Here is a 13,248-nt window from a genome sequence, read left to right as displayed (position 1 = left end):
TATCAAAAAAAGTTGCGTATACTTCCACTGGTATGCCATCCAGCCCTGGAGTTTTCCCAGCCTTAAAGGCTTTAATTGCATGAAGAAGTTCCTACTTTGTAATTTGGCCTTCACATGAGTCTTTCTGTACAGATGTTAATTTTACATTATTAGGAAAAAAATCCATACAATTAGCTTCAGTTAGCGGAGATGGAGGAGACAAACGAAAACATATTCTTAATGTACTTTACTTCATCTTTCAAAATATATTTCGGTAAATTATGCGTGACTCCATTTCTAACAAGTTTCAATACATTTTTTTTTAGTAGTATTTCTATGTTGAATTATGTGATGATCCGACCGCATTCTGTCCCCTATCAACACTAACTTTTGGTGCCAGAGAGAATGGCATAAGAAAGTAATCAAGACAACTAGCTTGATTAAGCCTCCGCCATGTATATCTCACTAGGTCAGGGTATTTAAGTCTCCATATATTCACTAATTCCAATATATCCATAACATTCATGACTTCCTTAAGTGCCCGAAGGTGATAGTTTGTAGTGTGATTTCCTTTCCGGTCCATAGAGGTATTTAAGACCGTATTAAAATCTCCCACTATGCCTCCAGGGTGGCGCAGTGGTCTAAGGCACTGCATCGCAGTGCTAGCTGTGCCACCAGAGACTCTGGGTTCGAGCAAAGGCTCTGCCGCAGCCGGCCGCGACCGGGAGGCTCATGGGGAGACGCATAATTGGCCCAGCGTCGTCCGGGTAGGGAGGGTTTGGCAGGGAGGGTTTGGCTGGCAGGGATATCCTTGTCTCATCGGGCACTAGCGTTCTTTGTTTCACGGAAACATGGCTCACTCGAGACACGCTATCGGAGTCGGTACAGCCACCTGGTTTCTTCACTCATCGCGCCGACAGAAACAAACATCTTTCTGGTAAGAAGAAGGGTGGGGGTGTATGCCTTATGATTAATGAGACGTGGTGTGTTCATAGCAACATACAGGAACTCAAGTCCTTCTGTTCGCCTGACTTAGAATTCCTCACAATCAAATGCCGACCACATTATCTACCTAGAGAATTCTCTTCGATCATAATCACAGTCGTGTATATTCCCCCCCAAGCAGACACATCGACAGCCCTGAAATAACTTAATTTGACTATGTAAACTGGAAACCATAAATCCTGAGGCTGCGTTTATTGTAGCTGGGGAATTTAACAAGGCTAATCTGAAAACAAGGCTCCCTAAATTCTATCAGCATATCGATTGCGCAACCAGGGCTGGCAAAACCCTAGATCATTGTTATTCTAACTTCCGCAACGCATATAAGGCCTTCCCACGCCCTCCTTTCGGAAAAGCTGACCAGGATTCCATTTTGTTGCTCCCAGCCTATAGACAGAAACTAAAACAGGAAGCTCCCGCGCTCAGGTCTGTCCAACGCTGGTCTGACCAATCGGATTACACGCTTCAAGATTGCTTCGATAACGTGGACCGGGATATGTTCCGCACTGCGTCGAACAACAGCATTGATGAATACGCTGATTCGGTGAGCGGGTTTATTAGCAAGTGCATCGGCGATGTCGTACCCACAGCTTCTATTAAAACATTCCCAAACCAGAAACCGTGGATTGATGGCAGCATTCACGCAAAACTGAAAGCACATATCTGCAGCATTAGCGAAGATGTGATCAATACATGTTGATGATTTAATTCCTGTGCTGTTTGTAACTACCCTGGAAGGTTGACTGACAACCTGATCCAGGTTGCTGGCACAGGTTAGTTTATTCCTGAGTGGGCAGCTTGAGGATAGCCAGTCAATATTTAAAATCACCCAGAAAATATACTTCTCTGTTGATATCACATACATTATCAAGCATTTCACACATATTATCCAGATACTGACTGTTAGCACTTGGTGGTCTATAGCAGCTTCCCACAAGAATGGGCTTTAGGTGAGGCAGCTGAACCTGTAGCCACATTACTTCAACAGTATTTAACATTAGATCGTCTCTAAGCTTCACAGGAATGTGGTTCTGAATATAGACAGCAACACCGCCCCGTTGGCATTTCTGTATTTTCGATAGATGTTATAACCATGCATTGCTACCACTGTATCAAAGGTATCTCTAAGTGAGTTTCAGAGATAGAATATGAATGTCATCTGTTACCAGCAAGTGATTTACTTCATGGACCTTGTTTCTTAGGCTACATATGTTAATATGGGGTATTTTTAGCACTTTTCTGGGTTGCTTGATTGTTTTTAATGCTTTACTGGGAAGCTTTTCAGAGGTAGACTTACTCATGTTATTTACATTGGAGCTGATAGTGCAGAGTGAGCTGCATAAAGTGGTGTTCCTACTATTGCACACCGCTTCAGTGCTAACAGTGTAACTCTGGTTTATAGGCTCATGATTACTGCTGTCATGACTGTCCTGATCAGGTCAGGTTACAGGAGACCACAACCCTACAGATTATCTCTTACCCCCAACAGAGGAGGAGAGATCTAGGGGTCTGAAGATGTGGGGGTTTTATGACCCCTCACGCCCATGGTAAATCTTAGGCCACAGACAAAATTCCTTTGTCCTCTCACTATGGAGAACCAGCCTCAGAACATTAAACATGCAATAAAGGGACTTTGGAACAATGGTTTCCGTCAGCCACAATGGTGGTCATGACGATAGATGGAATATGAAAATGTATGTAATTTTTGTTTAGTTATTAAAGGTTAATAGATGACGTTATTACAAAAACATTGTAACTTTAAGAGTTTTCCCAGTATATGCTTGATGTCTATACATTGTACGATGTGTGGAAAATGTCCAAATCAAAGAGAATGTTTTGGTAAAGATGAAATGTGAAGTTAGTTGTTTAAAACACGATTTGAATAAAATCTATACCTTGCCTCTTAACCTCTCTAGGGTATGTGGGACGGTAGCGTCTCACCTCGTCAACAGCCAGTGAAACTGCAGGGCGCCAAATTCAAAACAACAGAAATCCCATAATTAAAATTCCTCAAACATACAAGTATTTTACACCATTTTAAAGATACACTTGTTGTAAATCCAGCCACAGTGTCCGATTTCAAAAAGTCTTTACGATGAAAGCACACCAAACGATTATGTTAGGTCAGAGCCAAGTCACAGAAAAACACAGCCATTTTTCCAGCCAAAGAGTCACAAAAAGCAGAAATAGAGATAAAATGAATCACTAACCTTTGATGAAATTCATCAGATGACACTCATAGGACTTCATGTTACACAATACATGTATGTTTTGTTCGGTAAAGTTCATATTTATATCCAAAAATCTGAGTTTACATTGGCGCGTTACGTTCAGTAGTTCCAAAACATCCGGTGATTTTGCTGAGAGCCACATCAATTTACAGAAATGCAACCGCTGTGTCAGATTTCAAAAAAACTTTATGGAAAAAGCACACCATGCAATAATCTGAGTACAGCGCTCAGAGACCAACACAACCCAAAGAGATATCCGCCATGTTGTGTAGTCAACAGATGTCAGAATAGCATTATACATATTCACTTACGTTTGATGATCTTCATCAGAATGCACTCCCAGGAATCCCAGTTCAACAATAAATGTTTGTTTTGTTCGATAAAGTCCATCATTTATGTCCAAATACCTCCTTTTTGTTAGCCCAGTAATCAAAATTCATGACGCGCGATCACTAGGTGCAGACGAAAAGTCAAGTTCCGTTACAGTCTGTAGAAACATGTCAAACGATGTATAAAATCAATCTTTAGGATGTTTTTAACGTAAATCTTCAATAATGTTCCAACCCGAGAATTCCTTTGTCTTCAGAAATGCAATGGAACGCAAGCTAACTCTCTCACGAACGCGCCTGGTCAGCTCGTGGCTCTCTGGCAGACCTCTGACTCATTCCCCTCTCATTCGCCCCCACTTCACAGTAGAAGCCTCAAACAAGGTTCTAAAGACTGTTGACATCTAGTGGAAGTCTTAGGAAGTGCAATATGACCCCATTCCCACTGTACCTTGGATAAGCAAAGAGTTGAAAAACTACAAACCTCAGATGTCCAACTTCCTGGTTGGATTTCTTCTCAGGTTTTTGCCTGCCATATGAGTTATGTTATACTCACAGACATCATTCAAACAGTTTTAGAAACTTCAGAGTGTTTTCTATCCAAATATACTAATATTATGCATATCCTAGCATCTGGGCCTGAGTAACAGGCAGTTTACTCTGGGCACGCTTTTGATCCGGACGTGAAAATACTGCCCCCTACCCAAGATAGGTTAACTTGGTACGCCCAGAGAATTGCCCTAAAGGTGGTTACGCCCACTTCTGACCTGAGGGTATAAGACATGTGAGTTAAGAATTAACATAGGAGACTAAGTGACCCAAGCTGCAGCCAAGGTCTAAAATGTCGAACCCAAAACGCAACACAAGACTGAAGAAAAATAAATATTTGTTTTTTTACCCATGCTACGGATCCATCGAATCGTGGTATCTACACTGTTTCATTCCTACGCTGTGACCTCTGAGCTACAGAGCTGTCTGTCCTCAGAAGGACACTGACATCGTGAGGACAACCAGAGAGTTGCGCCGGAGAAGTGCGTCATTGAGAAGCCTAAACCACCCACGCGGAGCTTCCCCTCAGACCTCCAACACGTAATTACATCATTATATTCTGACCCATAAGAACGGCAGTTCGGGGCAAGGCTAGGGTTAAGATAAGCATTGCTGACAAATGCACCCAAATGTATATTTCTGTCGTGTACTTTCTCTTTTTCTCTCTCTTTTAAATCCCCATTTTGGGTAACACGCGCCATAGTGTGTTGGCACGTTATACTAAGCTCTAATCAATAGCCAAGAGTGTGTTTTGTGTATGTGTATCTGTTATCATCATTTTAGCTTCCTAGTAAATAAATAATCAACTAAGATTGGTGTGGTACGAACTCATTGGTGGGACCTGGATCCGTGCAGATTCCCGGATTATGCGAAGTTCCGAATGAGATTGAAGAGGAAACTGATTAATTAGCGACTGTTGTAAAATCGATATTCTGATATTCTTTGAGTTGTCAAATTGTCAAATTGACACTTATCAAGAGAACATCCCTACTGCATATGATCTGGCAGACTCACTAAACACAAATGCTTCGTTTGTAAATTCTCTGAGTGTTGGAGTGTGCCCCTGGCTATCAGTCAAAAAAAAATAAAAAATAATAATAATCAAATATGAAAATGTTGTACTTTTTCCACCACTGGATGTGGCTGGGGGTTACAGCATTTCTTTCACATGATCCATCAATTTAAGGGTAAGCAAGTGTGTAAGGGTAAGCGTCATCTAATATTTCTAAAATATTTTTTATCTGGACACTTTGTTAACTTGGAATTTTTCCTTATTGTAGGCTACTACCACTTTTAGTCTTAAACTTTACTACACTACTCACTGTTTAGCACATGACCTCACATGTGAATCCTTAATGAGATGGGTGGGGCTGGTTTAAGAGGGTGTGAACAATGCTGAATGGGTGTAGACAAAGGAGAGCTCTCCAGCAGGTACCAAAACATTCAAAGGCCATTTTTTACAAGTGTTTTAGTTTCCCATTGTTCCTCAAAAATGCTGTGTATGATATACCATTTTGTAGTCTCTACTTTTAGCCAATGTAAAAAAAATTAAAAAAATCTAATTTTGCTACATAAGACCAAATTCAGGTGGTGAGTCAAATCACTTAAGGACAACTGTTGATGTGAAAAGGGCTTTATAAATACATCTGATTGATTGATTGGCTGACTAAGATGTTTGCGTAGGTGGGGGTGAGTGAAGTGTTGTAGAGCGTCGCTCTGACCTGGTGGAGCGAACCATGCGGGCCAACAGGGTCCTCTTCTCCTCCAGGGTGAACTGCATGACGCCGGGCTTCTCAAACTTCTCCCTGATCCACTGGCACTGGTCCAAGTCATTGATGAACATGAACTCCACCCCAATGTGCTGGCAGTAGGCCATCTGAAATATGGGACAATGTGTCTTGTCACTTTACAAGGCTAATAAGCCTGTATTGTACACCATTCACCCATTCAAGACAAAACGGTTGACAGGAACCCAACTTCTTTGACAGACGTGTGTGGTTTAGTTTGAATACCTCCAGGCGGCGGATGATCTCCCTCAGGGGCAAGACTGTCTCAGTGCCCCCGATGAAGGTGGTGGTAGGCAGACGGAACACTTTGTCCAAGTCCGACTCATCCAGTCCATAGAAGCCTGTCCAGCATCCAGGGGCAGCAGACCGTCCAGAAGGGCAGAGGAGCAGGAGGGAGGGGGTTGAGGAGGAGGGCATATGTGGAGACAGTCAGGCCAGAGGAGAAAACACCCAGAGACCAGAAACACAGAGGGAAAGAATGTAGGCCACAAAGACATCCACCATCGAAAAACAAAACAGAAAAACAACCAGAGATTAGTTATTAGGATTTAGGCCGGAAAAAAAGAGGGCAATGGATGGATTAAAACACAGGAATATGCCATATGGTTGATGGCACCATAATGGCAACATTGAGTTAATGCAGCAAAATCAAAAGGTTGTGCAGCATCACAGGCAAACGAATATGACAGAGGTGGAGGCATGCAACATGAATGAATGGAAAGTGAATGAAGGGGTGAAACAAAGCGTGGTTGAGTGGTTACAAAACAAGCACAAGCCATTGAATGAGGTATACTTGTGGGGTAAAAAAAAAATATGCCTGGTTTTACAGGGTCTAGCAGAACGCTTATGACCTGAGCTGCACCCAAAATTATAATTTTTCATATGTTCTTATACACCTTAAGATCCAGTCAACTCATTTCTTGGGGACTATATCTACTTTGAAAATAATGGTAACTGTGATGAACATTTGCAAAGTTAATTTCAAAATGCTGTTTCCTGTGATGCAAATATGAGCCCATGTGTCTCTATGGTTTCAGTGCTTCTCTATTAGAGAGGGTATGGAGAAGGTAATAGCATCTAGAATACCCAGATTGGTGGAGCATGTCTATGAAGTAAGGGAAGGCTACACCAGTTTTAGGTCAACAGATACAGCAGTGTTTCCTCTGCGTTCATTTAAGTGTGGCGCTGCGCCACGGCATAATCATTGCCTCTACATCAAAGGAAACATCCATTTCTACCGAACATAGTTTCAATAAAGTTGCTTTTCTTGGTAAATAGATCTGTCTGGGTTCAACACAGTTCTTAAGGTTATTTAGCTCTGTGAGCTGTGGCAGGCAGCCTGCAACTCAACACAGCGCGCCAGTGACCAGTGCTCAATACAGGTGCTCTGGCACAAAACACAATTCACTTGAATCACGTTAGAATGCACCTGTGCGAGAAATGGAATGCCAGGGAACAGTGCATGAGTGACCAGTGCGCAATACAGAAGCTCTGCAGCGCGAAACACAATTAACTTGAATCACCTCAGAGTGCTCTTGTGTGAGAAACTGCAAGGTACATTAGCTTGTTTGACTAACATTAGCTAGCCTACTACTTAACTACATAAGCTAGGTATAACCTAAAAACTCTACTAACATAATTTAGATCTATAATATTGCTGCCACAATTGTAACGGCAATTAGCTATCTGAATTCCACAAGTATGTTGATGATAGAAACATGGTTACTAGTTAAGCAAGTTAGCTAGCTAGTTTGTTTGGAACTGTATCAAGTGCAAGCAAGATAGCTACATTTATCGGTCTTCGATTAGATAATTGTTTTCTCAGATGAGTTCATTGTAATATTTCCAGCCACAGCAGCGAAAGAGAAAGGGGAAACAGGGACAAGAGTGTCAGGTAACTCTTCTTTAATGTTGTATATTTTTTGGTTTTTCATGTATTTCAGAGCTTGGACCAGCTGACACCAATGACAAAGCTGGCCTCACAGTTTGATGAGTGGGGGCAGTCTACCCCTGCCTTAGACAGCTGGCAGCAATCGCACTGACTTTACCAGTGTCTTCCGTTAATTGAGAGAGGGACTTCTCTGCAATGAAACGAGTAAGAAGATTTGAATGTACTATAATAATTTGACCAATACGTTATTGAGCTCATTTCTTGGGGTGGAAATTATATTTAGTTTTTTCTGTTTAAAAAGTCACCAGAACCAAGCTTTTCAGTACTTATATTATATTATTATTATATATATATTTTAACCCCCCCCACCCCCGCTAACTTTTCCCCCACAGCTAACACATTTTCCAGAGGAAACACAGATACATTAGATTTTGTTTTTCAAAGACAGCCTACTCCGGATAAGCACCTTTCCTACAAAATGTACAGACACATCGAAAATCTTTTGTTAGACAAACAATAGCTGGTAGGGGAAACATGAAATTGTTAAAACTCTACCCAACAGAGCAAGTGTAGGGGGGGAAAACACACCTAACTATCCACACAGATCAATGCGTGCTTAAAGTTAAGTGTAGATTTCCACCATATCTTTATGGGGACTAGATTTTCCAGGAGATGAAAGCGAATTTAAAGAGATATTTTGAGGCAATTAAGAAATAATCAGATTTCATTACCCAAATTTGTAGTGTGGCATCTATGGTCCAGGAGGATAACTAAATAAATTGCTTGTTGTTTTATGGTAGAGGTAACTCTTAAAATGCAAGTGCCAAAAGAAAGGTAATGAACTAGAAGTCAGGGCAATCTAAGATAAGAATAATCATCTCTGTTTCTTTGATTGCCTCAGGAAAAGAAGAGAAGGGCAACAACATTGTAATTGCAAAAAATAACAACTATGACCTTGGCTAGTCAATGCATAAACCAAAAAAAATGAATGCGAGCATTGGTGATATAGGAAATTCATTTAACAACTGTAATAGTTCTAGCTACAACAAATTGGCAGTTATAGGGATTATATTATATAGATCAAAGAAAGACAGATCAAAATGTAAAAGAATGTGTGTGTGGGTTTGTGCATGACTGACTGAAAGGGTGTGTTAAGGACTTGAGCAATACTGAAGAGTATCCAAGCAAAGAAGAATAAGCTCTGGGACAGAACAAAAGCTTCAAACGACTGGACAGGAAGCAGGACAAACTATGGGTATCCTATAACACTGTGGCATCAGAAACAAACAGCATTTAGCTGACCTGACCGAAGAGCTGACCTGCAGTAGTGAAGCTTCTCCAAGGACAGGGAGAGCAGCTTCTGGCAGACTCTGCACACTGACTGCAAGTTCACTTCCAACAACAAAACTGTCAGCTCACAAGGCAGCAACAAACATGGCTGCTCCTTAACGCCAGACAGACAGCAGCAGCACACAGCAAGGAATACACATTCTCCACCGCAAAGTGGAGACAAGACATGGCTCACCAATGCCCAGGTCATTACCATCGCGAGCGAGACAGCACACGTCATCTTTATATGGTGTGAGAGACAGTGTGACCCATGGCGGTTCCATAGCAGCAGTCTTCTAGCATTACACTGGGCCAAAGCTGTGCAAAAGCAGCTGTGCAAAAGCATCATCAGGGTACAACGAGGGTCGGTGATGATTTCTTAATCGCAGTTATCCAAAGGCAAGATCCTGCTATTCTACAGTATGTCGTAGTGCAAGCAGTGAAGTGCAAAAACTTGTGCACATTTTCAAAAACCTAGCATAAGGCAACTAACTACGAGAGCATTTGGGTGCGTGTTATGACAAATTAGTTGATTATTACCACTCTCCCAATGTTTGTCAGCTCTAAAATGTGACACGCAGTCAGATTCTGAAACAAAGTGGAAGCAGATAAACACACTTAAGTTGGTTTTACAAGAGATCCAACTGGGACTTTCAGTGAAATATTCCTACCGACAATTTAAACAAAACTCGCCACAGTTTGAGAGAAATATTACTAGGCATCACACATCACACATCCACCAGTAAGCAAACAACAACTACAACTTTAACACTTATGTACAGTGCCTTCAGAAAGTATTCACAGCCCTTTACTTTTTCCACATTTTGTTGTGTTACAGCTTGAATTTAAAATGTATTACATTTAGATTTTGTGTCACTGGCCTACACACAATGCCCCATAATGTCAAAATAGAATTTATTAAAAAGTTTTTACGAATTGTTTAAAAATGAAAAGCTGAAATTTCATCTTCAGTCAATAAGTATTCAAGCCCTTTGTTATGGCAAGCCTAAATAAGTTCAGGAGTCAAAATTTGCTTAACAAGTCACATTAGTTTAATCAAATCAAAATCAAATCACATGTTATTTGTCACACTCGCCGAACCTTACAGTGAAATGTTTACTTACAAGCCCTAAACCATCAATGCAGTGTAAAAATTTTTTTTTTGAATGTAAGAGATACGAATAACAAACAACTAAAGAGCAGCGGTAAAATAACAACAGCAAGACTATATACAGAGGGTACCGGTACAGAGTCAATGTGCGGGGGCACTGGTTAGTCGAGGTAATATGTAGATGTAGGTAGAGTTATTAAAGTGACTATGCATAGATAATAACAGAGTAGCAGCAGAGTAAAGGGGTAATCTGGGTAGCCAATTGATTAGATGTTCAGGAGTCTTATGGCTTGGGGGTGAAGCTGTTTAGAAACCTCTTGGACCTAGACTTGGTACTCTGGTGCCGCGCGGTAGCAGAGATAACAGTCTATGACTAGGGTGGCTGGAGTCTTTTACAATTTTTAGGGCCTTCCTCTTACACCGCCTGGTATACAGGTCCTGGATGGCAGGAAGCTTGGCCACAGTGATGTACTGGGCCGTACGCTCTACCATCTGTAGTGCCTTGCGGTCGGAGGCCAAGCAGTTGCAATACCAGGCAGTGATGCAAACCGTCAGGAATCTCTGTTGGTAATGTGGATGCCAAGGAATTTGAAGCTCTCAACCTGCTTCACTACTGTCGATGAGAATGAGGGCGTGCTCGGTCCTCCTTTTCCTGTAGTCCACACTCATCCCCTTTGTCTTGATCACGTTGAGGGAGAGGTTGTTGTCCATGCACCACACGGTCTCGTCGTTGTATGTGATCAGGCCTAACATTATTGCGTCATCGGCAAACTTAATGATGGTGGGGCCTCCCGGGTGGCGCAGTGGTCTAGGGCACTGCATCGCAGTGCTAGCTGCGCCACCAGAGTCTCTGGGTTCGCGCCCAGGCTCTGTCGCAGCCGGCCGCACCCGGGAGGTCCGTGGGGCGACGCACAATTGGCATAGCGTCGTCTGGGTTAGAGAGGGTTTGGCCGGTAGGGATATCCTTGTCTCATCGCGCTCCAGCGACTCCTGTGGCGGGCCGAGCGCAGTGCGCGCTAACCAAGGGGGCCAGGTGCACGGTGTTTCCTCCGACACATTGGTGCGGCTGGCTTCCGGGTTGGAGGCGCGCTGTGTTAAGAAGCAGTGCGGCTTGGTTGGGTTGTGCTTCGGAGGACGCGTGGCTTTCGACCTTCGTCTCTCCCGAGCCCGTATGAGAGTTGTAGCGATGAGACAAGATAGTAATTACTAGCGATTGGATATCACGAAAATTGGGGAGAAAAGGGGATCAAATTTATTAAGAAATTAAATTAAAATAAAAAATAAAAAAACTTAATGATGGTGTTGGAGTTGTGCCTGACCGTGCAGTCATGAGTGAACAGGGAGTACAGGAAGGGCAGAGCACGCACCCCTGAGGGGCCCCCGTGTCGAGGATCAGTGTGGCGGATGTGTTGTTACCTACCCTTCCCAGCTGGGGGCAGCCCATCAAGAAGTCCATGATCCAGTTGCAGAGGGAGGTGTTTAGTCCCATGGTCCTTAGCTTAGTGATGAGCTTTGAGGGCACTACGGTGTTGAACGCTGAGCTGTAGTCAATGACTAGCATTCTCACATAGGTGTTCCCTTTGCCCAGGTGTGAAAGGGCAGTGTGGAGTGCAACAGATATTGCATCATCTGCGGATCTGTTGGGGCGGTATGCAAATTGAAGTTGGTCTAGGGTTTCTGGGATAATAGTGTTGATGTGAGCCATGACCAGCCTTTCAAAGCACTTCATGGCTACAAACATGAGTGCTACGGGTTGGTAGTCATTTAGGCAGGTTACCTTAGTGTTCTTGGGCACAGGGACTATGGTGGTCTGCTTGAAACATTTTGGTATTACAGACTCAGTCAGGGACTGGTTGAAAATATCAGAAGACACTTGCCAGTTGGTCAGCGCATGCTCAGAGTACACATCCTGGTAATCCGCCTGGCCCAGCGGCCTTGTGAATGTTGACCTGTTTAAAGGTCTTGGCTGCGGAGAGCATGATCACACAGTCGACCAGAACAGCTGATGCTCTCATGCATGTTTCAGTGTTACTTGCCTCGAAGCGAACATAGAAGTAATTTAGCTCGTCTGGTAGGCTCGTGTCTCTGGGCAGCTCTCGACTGTGCTTCCCTGAGTAGTCTAATAGTTTTCAAGCCCTGCCACATCCGACGAGCGTCGGAGCCGGTGTAGTACGATTCGATCTTAGTCCTGTATTGACATTTTGCCTGTTTGATGGTTCGTCGGATGGCATAGCGGGATTTCTTATAAGCTTCCGGGTTAGAGTCCCGCTCCTTGAAAGTGGCAGCTCTACCCTTAAGCTCAGTGCGGATGTTGCCTGTAATCCATGGCTTCTGGTTAGGGTATGTACGTACGGTCACTGTGGGGATGACGTCATTGATACACTTATTGATAAAGCCAGTGACTGTTGTGGTGTACTCCTCAATGCCATCGGAAGAATCCCGGAACATATTCCAGTCTGTGCTAGCAAAACAGTCCTGTAGCTTAGCATCTACTTCATCTGACCACTTTTTTATTGACCGAGTCACTTCCTGCTTTAATTATTGCTTGTAAGCAGGAATCAGGAGGACAGATGGAGGGCGAGCTTTGTACACGTCTCAGTGTGTGGAGTAAAGGTGGTCTAGAGTTTTTTTTCACTCTGGTTGCACATTTAACATGCTGGTAGATCTTGCCCTGCATTAAAGTCCCCGGCCACTAGGAGCGCCACCTCGATGAGCGTTTTCCAGTTTGCCTATGGCGGTATACAGCTCATTGAGTGCGGTCTTAGTGCCAGCATCGGTCTGTGGTGGTATGTAGACAGCTACGAAAAATAGAGATGAAAACTCTCTAGGTAGATAGAGTATCTCATGATAAGCTGTAGACCACACTACCTCATGCGAGCAAAACCTCGAGACTTCCTTAGATATTGTGCACCAGCTGTTGTTTACAAATATACATAGACCGCCACCCCGTGTCTTACCAGAGGCTGCTGTTCTATCCTGTCGATACAGTGTATAACCCGCCAGCTGTGTTATTAATGCCGTTGTTCAGCCACTACTCAGTGAA

General features: G+C 43.1%; 1 protein-coding gene across 6 annotated transcripts in view; it reads right to left on the bottom strand.

Annotated features, from left to right (window-relative positions):
* The window catches only part of LOC139545814 (2-oxoglutarate dehydrogenase complex component E1), a 115,638-nt gene that overhangs the window by 57,710 nt on the left and 44,680 nt on the right, over positions 1-13,248 (bottom strand). For 3 of the 6 annotated variants that reach the window (XM_071354025.1, XM_071354026.1, XM_071354027.1), the window contains exons 6-8: positions 9,635-9,682; positions 6,100-6,215; positions 5,809-5,963 (exon numbers count right to left, since the gene is read on the bottom strand). In XM_071354025.1, the coding sequence (XP_071210126.1) occupies positions 5,809-5,963; positions 6,100-6,215; positions 9,635-9,682 (319 nt within the window). The remainder of the gene's footprint in view (positions 1-5,808; positions 5,964-6,099; positions 6,216-9,634; positions 9,683-13,248) is intronic. The other 3 variants (XM_071354029.1, XM_071354028.1, XM_071354030.1) reach the window with 1 other exon arrangement.

The sequence above is a fragment of the Salvelinus alpinus genome, chromosome 19 (assembly GCF_045679555.1).
Source record: "Salvelinus alpinus chromosome 19, SLU_Salpinus.1, whole genome shotgun sequence".
Lineage (NCBI taxonomy): Eukaryota > Metazoa > Chordata > Actinopteri > Salmoniformes > Salmonidae > Salvelinus > Salvelinus alpinus.
The sequence above is the reverse complement of the archived record's forward strand: the minus strand, read 5'-3'. Positions and strand labels throughout refer to the sequence as shown.